This window comes from Pavona decussata, unplaced genomic scaffold (assembly GCF_977016875.1).
Source record: "Pavona decussata unplaced genomic scaffold, jaPavDecu1.1 SCAFFOLD_61, whole genome shotgun sequence".
Taxonomy (NCBI): domain Eukaryota; kingdom Metazoa; phylum Cnidaria; class Anthozoa; order Scleractinia; family Agariciidae; genus Pavona; species Pavona decussata.
The window spans coordinates 2,533,932-2,550,295 of NW_028145482.1; the positions used below are offsets into that span (position 1 = coordinate 2,533,932).

The 16,364-nt window shown below is 36.3% G+C and overlaps 2 protein-coding genes across 3 annotated transcripts in view; one reads left to right on the forward strand and one right to left on the reverse strand.

The window, feature by feature from the left end:
* Positions 1-197: 197 nt before the first annotated feature.
* Positions 198-13,683, reverse strand: LOC146479072 (general transcription factor IIH subunit 4-like). 2 transcript variants are annotated; one of them, XM_085111358.1, is made up of 17 exons: positions 13,519-13,682; positions 10,128-10,232; positions 9,123-9,251; positions 8,854-8,950; positions 7,431-7,531; positions 6,942-7,053; positions 6,150-6,218; positions 5,899-5,982; positions 5,501-5,561; positions 5,177-5,254; positions 4,971-5,022; positions 4,712-4,760; positions 4,460-4,489; positions 3,328-3,375; positions 2,953-3,031; positions 868-929; positions 198-748 (listed from the first exon to the last, which is right to left on the reverse strand). In XM_085111358.1, exons 1-17 carry the CDS (start codon positions 13,653-13,655, stop codon positions 638-640), a joined length of 1,404 nt encoding a protein of 467 aa, XP_084967484.1. In that variant the 5' UTR covers positions 13,656-13,682; the 3' UTR covers positions 198-637. The 2 variants fall into 2 exon arrangements, with proteins under 2 accessions (XP_084967484.1, XP_084967485.1); XM_085111359.1 differs by lacking the exon at positions 4,460-4,489 and having other exon boundaries at positions 3,328-3,395; positions 4,702-4,760; positions 13,519-13,683.
* Positions 13,684-13,746: 63 nt separating this feature from the next.
* Positions 13,747-16,364, forward strand: part of LOC146479073 (ATP-binding cassette sub-family A member 2-like) — a 43,446-nt gene continuing 40,828 nt past the window's right edge. Inside the window, exons 1-3 of the mRNA XM_085111350.1 lie at positions 13,747-14,079; positions 14,249-14,342; positions 15,891-16,002. Of these exons, the coding sequence (XP_084967476.1) occupies positions 14,014-14,079; positions 14,249-14,342; positions 15,891-16,002 (272 nt within the window). The 5' untranslated portion in view covers positions 13,747-14,013. The remainder of the gene's footprint in view (positions 14,080-14,248; positions 14,343-15,890; positions 16,003-16,364) is intronic.

A 16,364-nucleotide genomic window follows, 5' to 3' on the forward strand; every position in this document is an offset into this window, starting at 1 on the left:
CGTGGGCTCTGGGAACGGGATTGTCGTCCGTTCCACTTGATTACACAGGATCCCCACGAAACAGGACTGCGTTCTACATCAACGTCGAACATTATGTCCAGCGTCATCGCTGGGAGATTTTATACCCTACTTCCTACAATTTAAAAAGCGGAGAGCCTTACTGATAATTGTTTTATTTGTAAACACGGCACTCTTGAAAAGAAAAACTTTTTTATTGTATTTTGTCAATTCTTTAACTTACAGTACTATATAATTAGGCCTCGCGTAATTATTTTTGAATAGCTTAGCTTGATGTGGCCATTGTTTCTTTTCGCTACAGTCTAAGGCATATTTATATACACTTTCGATATTTCGACAATAAAATATAAAATAAATATAAAATTTGATCGGATCATCTCTGTGTTGTTTCGTCAAGTGTCTTCTTTTTTACAATGTTGAGTTCATAGTTCTTGACAATCGTCTAGTGAAGTTTCCGTGAGATTCAAGAACCAAACCAACGTAACATTCCACTCGATTTGTCCTCTGTTGCTCATTTTTGACTTCACAATAATTCCCTTCTGTGCACGGGAGCCTCACGTGGTAATCACGTGGCTTTAAGAACCTGACTGGCTGACATAAGTCAGATCAGTGTGTACTGTCACGTGTTTTGTTTCTGTCTTTTCCAAAAACGTTTCACATCGTCATGACCGGAGCGACTGACAACAATGACTCTCTTTGAGGAGTTGGCCCACATCAGAACACCAAGATCCTACGGAAAGGAACAGAGAAATGTGAATTTCCACAATACTGGAGAGTACCGGAAGTGGACCTTTCTGAGTGCTGGGTTGCCTGTTCGTGTAGTTGAATAACAAGAGGAAGGAGCATTACCTCAGCATACTTCCTTAGTGTTTCAAAATCAGATTGCGAAAGGAACTGGTTGTACAGCACACCTGCGAAATAAAATCATATTGTAGTTGTTAAACTGACATAGATGTACAAGGGGTGCTTTTTTATACACTACTCTACTCGGTTCAGATTAAAAAGCTTGAAGTTACCGTCGATCTGACAGAGATTCAGGATTAATCACAGCTTTCGCCGACTTTTTTATTTTTTATTTTTTTTTAATTTTTTTTTTATTTTATTTTATTTTATTTTTTTATTATTTTGCAACACTATTTAACTACTTACAATACTTACAATGCTTACACTAAACAATACTTACAATACCTACATTACTACATTACAATACTGACAAGATTCCCGACACTGTTGAGATTAATTAATTTGTAATTGCATTACAGTACAGTTGTAACACTATTACTGTCACACTACAGTTACAACAATCACGTCAAGTAAATGCGTAATGTTTACATTTTTTTCTCGTAACAGATACGTGATATTAAACAATTATACTAATTAAACATGCATCCACACCAGCTACCGTTTTGCCCACGTGGCACATACTCTGCAAAAGGCAAGAAAGAAAAAAACAAGAAGCAAGTACCTTTTAAAGATTGTAATGTGAGAGGAAAAGGGGGAACGTGTCAATTGTAGGATGAGTCATTTGTATTCTACAAGTCCAGATATAGAGTCTTGCGACTAAGAATAAAAAGTAAAACTTTTTGCAAAATAGTGGGTGGGTCTTTAAGCCTATGACCAAGGAAGGGGTTAGCTCAAGAGAACGCACAGAAGATTCGTTTCTGAGCAGCCATTGCCTAAAATTATGCCAGAAACCGGACGTTACCGTACAGTTCCAGAAAAGAAGGATGAGAGTTTCCTCTTCAATTTGGCAGAAATTGCAAAGAGCGTTATCCCTTAGCTTTATTTTTTTTAAGAAATCATTAGTGGCAAGTCTCCTGTGTAGCAGTTTAAATTGGAAAACGCGAAGTTTTGAGATTTTCGTACATTTAAAGGGCAGCCCGTAAGCAGTCTTCCAGTCAATAGGTTCATTTTTTTCTATCATGCAGTCTTCCGACCATTTCGTTAGGCTATTCACAGGCTGCTTTCGTTTCTTTTCTATAAGTTTTCTGTGTACTATCTTATTTGTATTTTTGGCCTTTAGAAACTTATCAAGAAAACTTTCGTAGTTGATGCTTTCCTGAGAGGCGTTATTTTTAAAGGTTATAACCAGATGTTTTACAGCTGATATCACTCCATAGAAAGACAGAAAATTTATCTTGATGTGAAAACGTTCTTTGAATTCAGAGAAAGATAAAAATCTGGTCTCATTTTCCATCAAATGACCGATATTCTGTATTCCTTGAGAAGACCATAATAAATAGTGTATTGGTTTATTATTAACACGAATAAGAGAATTTAGCCAGAGGCTCTGTGACAGTAACTGTTTCTTTGAGCAAATGTTATCTTCGTAGATAACATTTGACCAAATTTGCAAAATTTCTTGCAAGAAAACATCCGATACCTTAAAGTAAGTTAATATATCCTTCTTGTGGAGATTACCTTTGAAAATAATGTCTCCGCCTAAGTCTCTTAATTGTACATTGAAGAAAAGCTTCCATTTTGCCTCATTTCCTTTGTCAAGGTATTTTTTCACCCAACTAAGTTTCAAAGCTTGAGTAAAGAGCCTTACATCAATCATCTTTAAACCTCCATCTTCATAATCACTTATCATTATATCACGCCTAATCTTGTCGCCTTTGCCATCCCACAAAAACTTAAAGAATAGGGTGTTGACTTCACCAATAGCACACTGGTTTGTTGGCAAAGGTGACAAAATATACGTGAGTTGAGAGACAATTAAGCTTTTTAATACAGTAATTTTTCCCAGCAGACTTAATCTACGCAATTCCCAGCAGCCGACTTACAATAAACCTGACCTGTCTTTTGACTTGCTACTTTACATGATGTGCAAACTGAACCAATCTACCAAATATGAACAACCTCTTGTGCAGAGTCCATAAAAAGCCTTTTTATTTATTCTTTTTGGGTTAAATGGATGCACAGCTGTCATACCTTCAGTAAACTTCATTCTGCTTCTCTCCAGTTCCCACAGTCGGATCTGGTCGCTTATTGTCGGTGGTATGATGGGAGTCTGGGGAGATAAAGAATGCATCAGGGGCCCTTTTCTCAAAACTCGCGAAGAATTTTCGGGCCCAAAAAGTATTTTTCAAACCCGTTTTCCGTCGATTGGTTGTATTCTTTCGTACAAACTTACCCGTCGTGTTTTTTTTCCTAAGTTTCATTTGTCAATATTATTGAAAACTTAATTTTTAGTAACGAAAATTGTGCCTGTTCAACGGTTTTTTCAGGCGCTTTAAGAAACGCACGCTAGATTAGTATTCTTCTTCAAAGTATTTATTTGGCTTAACTATAACAACTGCCTGTTACCTTCTTCAGCATCTCTGGATGAGCTCTGGTCCTCAAAAAGTGAAGAATCTGTAAGATGTTAAATGCAGCTGTGTTTAATATAAAGCATTCCTAAACAACAGCTTTGAAATACTACTGGCATTTACATGCACACCGTCGATGCCTGCAGCTTACGTTATAAGTAGCTACGCAAACGTGCCGGCAAACAACAGACCGCCAGCCTTTTCATCATTTCCGACGTCGTTTCCGTTCTGGGGTAAACACGGCAAAAAGGTTATCGCAGTTATCGTGTACGAAACTTAAACAACTGCGAAAAGAAAGCCTTAAAACACCGATACCAACAACAACAAAAACAGAAACAAACACAAACGCAAACGCAAACAAAAAAATCATGCTTGAGCAGGATTCAAACGCTCCCAATGCCATACCGGTGCATTGCTCTACCAACTGGCCTATCAAGCCAACTGGAAGCTAGTCATTTTGTGAGTTTGTAACATTTTAAAAACTTCATACAAAAACCGTTCTCATCCAAACTACAGATTGTTCGGAAATTACAGTCGGAAAGGTTTTTGATGAGAGTTTTTAAATAACTTAGTAACGTCTATAACGGCATAACTTTGGATCACATCAGTGATGTAACTGATTTAGTTTTTAAAACTCTCGTCGATTCCAAGCTGAGTTACGGAGACTCAAATTCGGCCAAATCCCATACATCTACTGTAAAAGTTCCCTTACTTGAGTTTTAATCCAACCTCGTTCCCAGGTTGCTCTCTCTTCCTTCCTCGTGGGAGGAAGAGAGGGGACCCTGGGAACGAGGTTGGTATTAATCAGCATTAACACACAACCTTTCGCTGTACACACCGGCAACATACCAATCTTAATGCTTATGAGCGGTCACTTTATGTGCAGACAAAAATTGATCCAGCCATGATAGCCTTTGATCATAATCATGACGTGATATCAAACGATATGCTAACACGATTTATATCTGGAAAAAATATGGACGATGAAGAGTAAAATAGCCAATGAAAACTATTATATATACAGAGTAAGTGACTGAAGGGGAAATGAAAATATTAGTATGACCCTTATGTTTTTGAAAAGAAGGGTCCAAGAATCCTCTGTTTTCAAAACAGGGGATCATTCAACTAACCTGTTCGGCAGATATTCCACTTGTTAACGCCTACAGAAAATACAATGAAAAGGTTTAATATCACAAGGTTACCAGGAGAACAAATTAGTTTATGAGTAGAGCGAGCGACACGCGGGAACGCGCGAAAATTGCCTCCCAAGGGTAAACGCAACTCGCGGGAGGTGATTTTCGTGCGTGCGCGCGTGTTTTACAACACGTAAATGTAATGCACACTAACTGGGCCTCTCAAACGTTTTGGATACAAAATACTACCTGCTGAACGCTATCCCTTGTCAGCACAGCCACGCACAGGTTAGGAAACCTACAACAGAGCAGAAAAAGTAAGTTATTATAAGTTCTGTAACTGTCTAAACAGCTGATACATCAGCTTCTCAGTTTCTCTCTTTCTTTTTCTTTCTTTCTCCTGGCAATGGTCAAAGAGGTGAGGGGAAAAGAAACGTCCACAGTGGCTCAAACTAATTTTCAGTGTTTCGCCAGAATTTAATGTAGTAAGTGTCTTTAAATAACATACCTGCAGAGTATTTCAGAAAACAATCCTACGACGGCAACTTGTAGAGATGAGTCTATGGGAAAGAAACGCAAATATCATGCATTGTATTCCTGGGTGAAGTTATAAAACCCTACATGTATTATAAAGAAATTAATGTAAGTTTCAGTTGAAAGACCTTAACAAAATATACTGCAGCTGGGTGAAATCAGCTTCCTGTCTACACATACCTGTATAAGCATAAAGGCGATAATTCGTTTCCACAACTATGAACCCCTTCTGATCTGTATTAGTGATAGCAGTGGTTCCTGCAAAAGATCATAAAATTACATTATGAACTTATCGGTCTTGTTGCATTCAACAGCATGAACTCTAGTACCTGGCTCTCTCCTGAAATGAACTGTTTTATTTGGTTTTCAATAGGAACAACCTGTTTTTTCATACAAGTGGAACATACTCAGTCTTGGTAAACCACAGCCTTGTGCCTCAATAACTGTTTGCCTGATTCGTTTTCAAAGTAATGCGTTTAAGTTAATCCTACATCAGATTCTTACCAATTCCTGACGATGCAAGATTGATTGCTAGCCTGGTGGGATAATACCTTCTTGATTTACGCTGCAAGACAATAATTGAATGCGGCAATCATAATAATAATGTAACTTCAAAAGACACCGATTTGAATAACTGCTATCTACTGTTTAAAATAATCAGACTTAAATGAATTAGCCTGTGAAGAGGCTCCCAAGTGGGGTATAGGGAGAAAAGAAAAATCAGCGAGCCGGGCTCCATTTTTGTTTTTGCCCTTAACTTCACTTGGGAGCCTCTTCACAGGCTACACATACACACGTAGGTTAAAATAATGATACATAATGAGCCATACAGTCAGGCAAAAAAAAAAAAAAAAAAAAAAAAATCAGATCAATAGAAAATGGAAGCTGAGTTATTGAGTTACCTTTCTTTGAAACACAAGGCCAAACTCCCTCAGGTGCTGAAGAAATTTAAACTGAGATTCACTCATTCCTTCTGTAGAATAATCCTTCAAAAAAAAAAAGAATAAATAAATAACTCTCAGCCAACTACATAGAAAAGGATTACAAATCAGGTACTAATGATGATGGTAAGCTTTGGGAAGTAGTGAAGGCAATGGGTGTATTGCTGTACAAGTACATTTTGCCAAAGACAAGATATGTTTGGTGAAAGTACCTTTCCAAGAGTTGCAAAGCTAATCTGGAACAGAAATGAAAGACATTCCACAAGATCCATGCCTCGAGCCTAAACAAGGAATGAAAGACAGAAAGAATGAAAGAGAGAAGACATTGTTGATAGTTAAATTTTCAAGAGCTGGTGATGACTTGCAGGGCAAATTAATTATTACTGGCAGTGAAAATAAGTTATGACTACCTTGTAATCTCTGCCAGTAAATGTTCATAATATTTCTTCAACAACATAGACTTGTCATGGACCAGCCAATGAAGATACCACCATTCTTTCTTGACTAACTAAGCGACTGAGTTCAGCAAATAATTCTACTAAATACCAAGGTAAAAAGCTGTCAGCCCAGGCTCACTTTCTGATCACACAAACAAGAAATTGATGTATAGAATTCAAATTTTGGTGAGTAAAGAGCAGGGATTTCAAGTGAAATGGACAGAATATGATAGATGAGGGTCTGAGGGTGTTCTGAGCTTGTAAGTGTGTTTTTTGAATGGTGTTAGGGTTAAGGTTAAGTTGTTTGGGTGTTAAAATCGATGTGCTTTCAGGTGTCCTGGGCACTGGATGGTTTAACACCACACTACAATGATTTAATAGTAAAATTGATTGGGTCAAAGTAAGTCAGATCTGTGTGGCGTAGTGATAAAGTGCAGCGTTCTTGTGCCAATGGTCTTGGGTTCGGATCCTGCTGGGGCCATAAGAAGTCTATTTTTAAAAATCGAGTTTCCAAACTTATTCATTTAAATATTTGTTTTATTACTGGAATTATGGCAAGAATTTTACCTCAACTGTCTCAAGGTATTGCAGCATAAAGTACCACACTTGTGAGGCTGTATCCATCAGAAGAAACTGAAATCCTGCAGGACTTATGACTGGTCTGCTGCCAGGTGTTTCACTGAACAAGAAAATAACAAGACCTTATAGCCAATTTACAATCACCAAAATAATTTAATGACTGTCTGAAGGTTATTAATCAATCAATCAATCAATCAATCAATCAATCAATCAATCAATCAATCAATCAATCAATCAATCAATCAATCAATCAGTCAGTCAGTCAGTCAGTCAGTCAGTCAGTCAGTCAGTCAGTCAGTCAGTCAGTCAGTCAGTCAGTCAGTCAGTCAATCAATCAATCAATCAATCAATCAATCAATCAGTCTGTCAGTCAACCAGACAGCCTATCGGTCAGTCAGTCGGCTAACCAATCAACCAATCAACCAATCAATCAATCAATCAATCAATCAATCAATCAATCAATCAATCAATCAATACCATTTCATGAGTCCTGATAAAACCAACACCTTGACAACATCCTGACTAACTGCTGCACTTTCCTCTGTTGCAGTACAACCAGTCATGAAATGAAGAACAGCCTGTGGGTCAATTGAAAGTAAACATTAAAAATTGCAATATTCTTATTGGAAGATACTTGTATGAAGGGCTGTGTGTAGTACCAGCTATATGCAGATGTGTATCTTCACTTCAACTACTATAAAAATCATATTAGAGTCCAGAAGGTGTATGTTGTTAGTAACAGTGATGATGTCCTTTAAATTAGAACTAACTTAGCAAGATGACTAGCTATTGGTTGAGGTCACACTGGAGAAAGTTAACCATGGTAAACTCAAGTTTACCATGGTTAACGGCACCGCAAGTGTGACCCCCAATTTTCAGTTTACCATGGTAAACCTAACTCTGGTAAGTTGCCCTGACAACAGCGGCAAGAACAGAGTTGACTTGACCCCAGATAAGAATCTAGTTACCAAAAAAAATAGGTGGGTACATCTCTTGTCTATCTAAACCATGCTTATTTCGTTGACAGTTTGTCATCTTTTTGGACAAACGCAGTAATTACAATACATTTGTGGATTCATATTTTATAAACATGAAAATTATATTCCCGCTCATTCGCGCGTGTGTTTGAGTCCCTTTCAACGTGCTGGCAAATGAAGTTGAATGTTTCCATTGTTAACCTGAAATGGTCTTTCCAAAGGGCTCGAAGGAGCCGGTTATATTACATTTCCTCAAACCATCCCTGTGGTCGAGGGTAAACCCAGGCTTGCCTGCGCGCTCTTCTTTGTCTGTGTCTTTGCCGTCTTCGGTTAATTAACGAAACCGCTGCACTTTCTTTGGTCCCAAGATCTAAATAGTTGTATGTAAGAAGGAAGTGAATTCTACGTGCTCGTCTAAGCAGCAGAATTAAAAGCAAAATGGGAACAATTGAAAATGCAACTCTCTTGTTGATCCATAATTTTATTACGCGCTAAGTCACAGTTCAGTAACTTACCGCCGATATGAACTCACGCGACATGTCAACATTTAGTGTACTCGTCACGTATAAGTTTACTGATTATGCGAAAAAGTGTACATGGAAAGCGTCAAATCTATTTTTTATGACTTTGACAGCTTTACTACGGTAACTGGGTGGTTGCGCAATTTACCTTGGTAAAGCAATTTTTACCATTGTAAAGCCTCTAGTGTGACCTCAGCCATTATCACAGTGCCACCTCTCAAACCTTGACGCTAACGCCACATAGAAATCTGGGTTTTCCGGCTTCCACTGAAGACAGTGTAAGTTTCAACTTGAACCTTCCATTCAATGGATGTTTTTTGTTGGTTTGCTACTTGTTTACTGCAGACATTAGTAGCACTGCTCACAAAAGTGTTCCCTGGCAAGGCATTACAATACACATACCTCCCATCTTTCCATACTGTACTTGTCAAGGAACGGAATGTCTCGGGCGTGCTTGTCTTTCTCTGGCTGATCACCAGATCCTATCCATGGATTTCCCCTAAAGTAGGAGAATAATAAACAATTATAAAATGATATATAATTATATAATGAATTGCAATATTTATTTTAATATGTAATTTTCTAAGCACGCAGCTTGTTGTACAGTAACCACTCGACCACACCTCCCAAAGAAGGTTTCTTGGTTTGCCCAGACTCATAAAGATACCTACCCTCCACAAAGAGCTATCTTGAGATTACTGCGGAAGATTGCATTCATTTCAAGTCTGTTTGGCACTCCACCACTTGCTTCCCTCCATATTCTGAGAGACTTGAGTCTATTCACAGATCCTATAAAATGTCTGTTAAAGGCAAACAACAATAACAGTACACATTATAACAGGTACCGGTATGGTGCTAATAATTTGTTTCAAAGGTCATCAAGGTAAATACTTCACAAACAAGTCTGGAGAAGATCAAAGGGCTTGGAGTAGTTATTAACCATCACATCTGATATAAGATCGACTACTGCAGTAACTGTTGTTTTTGTTCTGTTTTCAATACCCAGTTTCGACATTTTTTTGTTTGGACTTTTCAGCAGGAAAAAAAATGTTCCATTTGTGTTGCCTGGATTTTTATCTTTCTTTTCTTGTGAACTCCTTCATGTTCACTGTAATCTGGATATGTTAGACAGATGCCTTTTATTATTAATTGGACACCCATAGATTAAGTATTTTTTAAGCAAAATGCAGTAAAATTGCATATGAAAAGGAAATGCCCACCACAGCTGGCTCTTTATTGTGACTGTGCTTTCTGCAGCAAGAACTGACCAGGAGTATGCACTTAATAAAGCTCTCCTGACATCACTGTGAATGTGGACTTCTATAATAATTGATTGGCTTTTGATAAAGTCTATAATTTGATCATCAAGGAAACTCTAAAGAGAAGAAAAAACAAAAAAGGTGAAGATGCTGGATGTGATCAATAAAAATATTATTTGTGTTGTGCAGGTCTTTAGGCCAAAATCTTTGTCAGGTGATTTATCTTGAAACCCATTGATTTTACAGTCATGCTCTATGGGTCAACAATTTTAGGTTTGATATCACTGTTCTTAAATATTATTAATACATGTACATATAATAGTTCTTACTAAAACTTTAATAAAATCAAGAAAAGAAAAATATCTTGACTTTAGTTAGTACTTTTTTTTAGCATTAGTAGTATTTATGCTATCTTACTTCTGGTGATCAGTCTTGACCCAAGCAGCTACCAAAGTTTCTGGCACTGGCTGATCAGCAAACAGAGTTCTCATCACAAACTGCTTGGCAAGTTCTGGTAACTCCCTAAAATTAAAAAAAAAGTGACGGTCACTGTGGAATCAATGTCAAATTAGGCTGCAGATAGGAGTGAGAGTGGGGGTAGGGGAGGGGGGAGGTTGAATTCTGTTTCTTATTTGCCTTGAGCACAATAATAAATTAAAAAGCTGATATCATGTGATCCTCCTCCTCATTCAACCTGAAATTAAGCCAAACTTTTGTGTAAAAAAATACTTTGCTTGTCTAGCCACCCTGTTCGCATGACCAAAGCCTTATGGCAGATGCACTACTGGGTAACCCATATTTAAACCTCAGTATCAACATGCATATTCTCACTACTGTTCCCTATACATTCTTTTAAATCTAGTTGGAAGAATGTCTTTAAAGGGAACCTCTGCTCCGAAAACAAATGGACTGTAAATTGTTGGAAATAGTGTCTAAATTCTAAATTTTAGTTGAAGAAGTACAAATAACATTTAAGTGTGCTTAAACTTAGATATGTTTGTTGCCTATTTTCGCTTTTAAATTTCCCAGGCACAGCCATCTTGGATTTCATGACGTCATTGTGTTGCCGCTAGTTTTAGTAAACAGAAGTTCTTTTGTGTGAAACAATAGAAAACAATGGCGGCAACGCAATGACGTCATGAAATCCAAGACGGATGCCCCCGGGAAATTTCAAAGCAAAAATCATATTTAATTTTAAGCACACTGAAATGTTATTTCTACTTCAGTCTTAAACTAAAATTTAGAATTTAGACACTATTTCCAACAATTTACCGTCGATTTGTTTTCGGAGCAGAGGTTCCCTTTAAAACATCAAGGCATTTTTCTTCAATGATCATTTCCTTTGTTCTCATGACCAGTACATTTCATCAAGAATATTATAATAATAATAATAATAATAATAATAATAATAATAATAATAATAATAATAATAATAATAATAATAATAATAATAACAATAAATGTTATTTAACCAGCCAGGGTGACCTCTTCAGCATAAAATGCTGATATCAATAAGGGCCCTGCAAAAAAAAGAAAAGAACCAAAAAAATCCTAAATACAGCCACTAACTTTAAAAGTAATTTTAATTACTTTTAAAAATTTTTTCAACATGGTGACCAGACACGCTTTTTTAAAAAAAGCTTGTGATCTATAGAATTCTAATATATGAGTTTTAAAAACCATGACTGAGTTAAGATCCTTCATTTCATTTGGAACATCATTAAAAAGTTTTGATCCATTGAAATAAAAAGACTTCCTTGCAGTCTCAGTTCTCCCTTTGGGAAGCATTAAGTTCTCCCCACTTCCCCTCGTGTTGTGGACAGTTCTAAAAGCCTTAAAATAATCTTTAAAAAACATTGGAGGGGTTCCCTTTAAGCACTTGTAAGAATAGATTTGATGCTGGGGTTCCACTGCACTTCACTGTCTTGGATGCTAAACTGGTAATGTGTAATTGGACTTGAGTTGCTTAGTTTCTAAAGTTACCAAGTAAGCTTCTTCTGCCCCACAGAAAGGAAATCGATGATGTCCACAGAATATGTGAGATACTTTATTATAGGGAATTAAAATTTTATGAAATTAATCCAAATTTCAAAAATTCATGTTAACATAAGCCACGGGGGGAGATTCAACCTTCCAGCGATCTGGGCAAGGCTGGTCAGGTCACATGCTGTGAACAAGACTCTAGCAGAGTTGAAAGCTTAGAATTTTCTTTTCAATATGGTGTAGTGTCAAAACTTTATAAAGTCAACTGAAATTGCACACCCCTACACAATTAACTATTCTGCTAAGTCATGTTACTTTTTGCAACCCTGATAAAGGGGAGCATTAATTTCCAAGATGCTACATTGCATCAAATGCAAAAATTATGCAAATTCCCTTACTTATGCAGGGGCAGTGCAAAAATTAAATATTATCTCCTCTGTCTGGTATATGTTAGCCTTTGGTTCCATGATTTTTTATACTTCAAGTCAAGTTCTCAATCTCAGATATGACTGTTTCATTTCCTTCATTCTGAAGGTTTATCAGTTCTGAATACGACGTGTGGTATTAATCCAATATGATTCAGCATTGCACTGGTCACATTTGAAAATATCATAATTACCGGTACTGTGTTGACAAAGAGGACGAAAACTGAACATACAGTGGGACTCAATTTGCACAAAAGTTTTCACGTAATATTCTGCGCAGTCAATTATTGACTCTTTTAACACTTTTATATCATTTGACACTTTTCCACCATAAATTACTTCACAACTGTCATTTTATAACCTTGAAAATGAGTCATAACAACTTTGAAACGTCAGATTTTTTGCTTATTTTCATTATTAATTGTATTTCGAAAATTATGTTCTCTTATTAGGATTGATATCCCTGTTTGAGGGGGGCATTGGGATTTTTGGTTTTGGCCATTTTTTAGGCTGGCTTTTCGGTTTTTGCACCTCAAAACTTTGTTTTTTTGGTTTTGGTGTCTGTTGCAGTTTTTCCTTTTTTAACCATTTGGTTTTGGTTTTCAGCTAAAATACAAGCAGTTTCTCGGATCTGGTATCTGTTGTTGTTTTCGGTTTTTCCTATTTGGTTTCCGGTTTCTCTTCGGCAATTATGCGATAAAGTCCTCAAAGAACTCAAAGAAGGATTTTTGTCAATTTTCCTAATTTAAACAGAGATTAGAAGAATTGCTGGATTCATGCGCATAATGTCCACAAATACTGTGATGAAATCAATATAGTTTAGTCCGTATGCTCCATGTGTCATCGATGTGTGAGATTGATGAGAGGTTTGGAAATTGAGGTGTGTAAATTTTTGGTTTTGATGGTTTTTTATTCGGTTATCGGTTTTGATTGAGATATATTTCCATTTTTCGGTTTTGAGTGATTTTTTTTGTGCGGTTTTTTCGGTTTCTAATAGAACCCAATGCACCCCTCCTCCTCAGTAGGGCACACATGCGCTAGGACCATGTGGACACAGTAGAAGATACCTTATTATAGGAAATTAAACACTTATAATGATAACAACAAAAATACTAATTATAATAACATTACAATAACTTTTAATAAATTATATTAAAAGTCTCCAAATCTTTTACATTAGATAATCTTAGGTTAAGCTTATATATAATGAAAGATTTCGAGACTTAATTTCAGTCATCATTATCATTAATATTTGTTATTGATATAACCGCCAATTCTCTATAATGAGGTATCCGCATACTGTGTGTGGTCCTGCATGCATGAAACCTGATGCACCAACGGGCACTTGAGACTTTCCTTTTCAAACAACAAAATAAGACGCCAGGATACGAGAATGTTACCTGAAAACAGCTAAACAGATTGATGGGTGATTATATAACCTATCCAGTATCCCCGAGGGTAAACTTCCTAAATACTGATGCAGATCTCTGCACTGCAAATGGCGAAAGAACGACGACCCAGAAAGATCAGCCGCCATGTTTGATTTGTTGTCCGTGATAGAGACTGGACCCAAGTCGACCAAACCAGCAGTTCTTCTCCAGACTCCCTATATACCTAAACGCTTTCTCTGTTCTTTTCACTCAGCACTCAAAGGTCAACACAAAACCGGTATCAATTTTTTTTTTGTTGCATCGCATAAAGAGCTTTCAGGTGAATGAGCTACCGTTTTGTTTAAATCTTGACTGAATTCCACGACGTAAAAGACTTTAGAAGCGATGTTAAACGCTTCGCTGCGTAGACATCAGCCGTCAGAAATGTTTTGTTTATTTTCCTCGCACTCGTGTTAAAATATTCTTGCTGTTTTTGTCGTGGTCCAATTCACAAGCAAGCGAACAATGGGATTTGGACTGCAGCTCAGGCTGCTGCTCTGGAAGAACTATACCTTGAAGAAGCGAGCGCCGGTGAGTGTTTGAGAGCTTAGCTGTAAAGTCGTGCTGTTTTTCAGCAGCTGTCCCGACACCATGTTCGTCTTGCCTATTTAGCCAACTATAGGATATTTAATACACGTAATCGCATTTTGTTTTTAATTTAACATGCTAAATTTTTTCAATACGTTCTGTATCTCTCCAGTTTGCTCTGCTGATAGAAGTTTTGAAACCGCTGGTTTTATTTCTTATTTTGATGGGCATTCGATTTAGGCGAGAGCCTGACTTCGTTCCCGAAGGTAAGGCGAAGCAAATATCGTTGGTTAATGACACGTTAAGTTCATTCACAATCCACACAAGCTGCTGGCTTGCGATGATTAAAAGTGTATTATTTGATGGTGCGTTTCACGGGAAGGGTCTCAGGGCTTGAGAAATAAAATCTTTTGAATTAAAAGTAAGCTTACGCGTAGATGTTATACCGAATTTTAGTTACATTGAAACTGTCAGCGATTTTTTTGGTACGCTTTTTTCCTCATGATGACGTAATGGGTGGCAATACGCCATGTTATACAACCACAATTTTGTAAAAAGTACGTGATACGAATTTAAATAGTACATGTACAGCTTTTGATTTTAGTAGGTTCGATTGAATATTGAGAAAGCATGGGAAAATTTGTTAATACATGTGCATAATTATAACAAAAAGTTGCATGATCACCCCAGGGCTACCCTAGGGCAACTTTTTCATTATATCTAATTTTTTTTCACCCACATTTTCATTTTCCATTGATTGAAGGATCATAGCAAAATAATAATAATAATAATAATAATAATAATAATAATAATAATAATAATAATAATAATAATAATAATAATAATAATAATAATAATAATAATAAATAGTTTGGAATATGTTGATTAAGATGTTGTTTTTTTATTATTTTTATTATTATTATGACATTTGTATTTTCTTTTGAAAAGTTTGTGCTTCGAAAATTAGTCTCGAAATCTGAATGAATTATAAATAGGTTTTAATAGTTCTTTTCTCAACTTTTAACTTGTAAATAACAATTTCAGCTGCTTGGTATATATGTTAATAAGGATTATATTATTATAGTAATAATAATAATAATAATAATAATAATAATTATAATAATAATAATTTTTTTATTTTTTAAAATATTATTATTTATTAAAATATTCCACACAAATTGCTATTTACAAGTTAAAAGTAAATAAAAAAAGCTTATTATAATAATAATAATAATAATAATAATAATAATAATAATAATAATAATAATAACAATAATAATAATAGTAATATTAAAGCACCTGTTTAAAAAGTATGCTTAGTGTCTACTGTGTGAATTGTTGCAAAAAAAGTTCTAGTTTAGTAACAAATTTGTTATCACAGCAAAATTTCCACTTTGCATAGTTTTTGAAGAAGTTCTTTAAAAGCTGTTGATGCGCAGTGAATGCTTGTATAATTTTCAAGGCAACTTTTAAATCAGTAAATTAATGATCAAGATAAGATATTAGAAAGTCATTCCTTGAGTCACTTTCTTTGCTCCGTGAATTGAGTGAAGGTCAAAGTCTAGCAGCGAACAAACAAAGAAGATGAAGGAAAACATTGCTGCATTTCATTTGAAAAGGTTTAAGTATCCATGAGGAACCAGAGCATCTGTAGAGCATCTGAGCTAGTATTCAGAAGGGTTTAAGTTTAGCTCCTGCCTAATAGGAGCACTCTGATACCTAAGTTGTATGCTAGTACAAGAGTTTTGTCATATACTTTTATATAGCTCAACAAAAGAAGAAAACAGCTGATGTGCTTGTTTGTTTGTATACAGAGGTATTTCCAGTGCGTGCCTTGCCTTCATCAGGAATCATTCCTTTGCTTCAGCAATTCTGTAATAACAAAGATAAAGATGAGCATGGCTTTCCAGTACATCCTAATGCAAGGTACATGTACTTTCCTTAGTCATAATAAATTATTCAGTAGACTATACAGCCCTAACCTTAGGTAACCATTTATGGGCTTTTATGCTGGAGGGGCCATTATTGGAAAGATTTTAGTTTCTGAGATTGTTTTGTTTTGGAGAGGAAGGGCTGGCGGAGGGCAGGGTTGTCAGTAGGTTTCTGAGTAGCAGGTTCTGTCCATAAAGTAGGCGGCTACACGCATCGTTCAGTGAGGGTATGGAGGAATGTTGGCCCCCTTCAATAGGGGGTCCTGGGGCCTTCCCCAGGAAATTTTTGCCAAAAATGATACTCTGAAATGCAATCTGGGCCTATTCTCAGCAAACATTGTGTAAATTTGCACATGG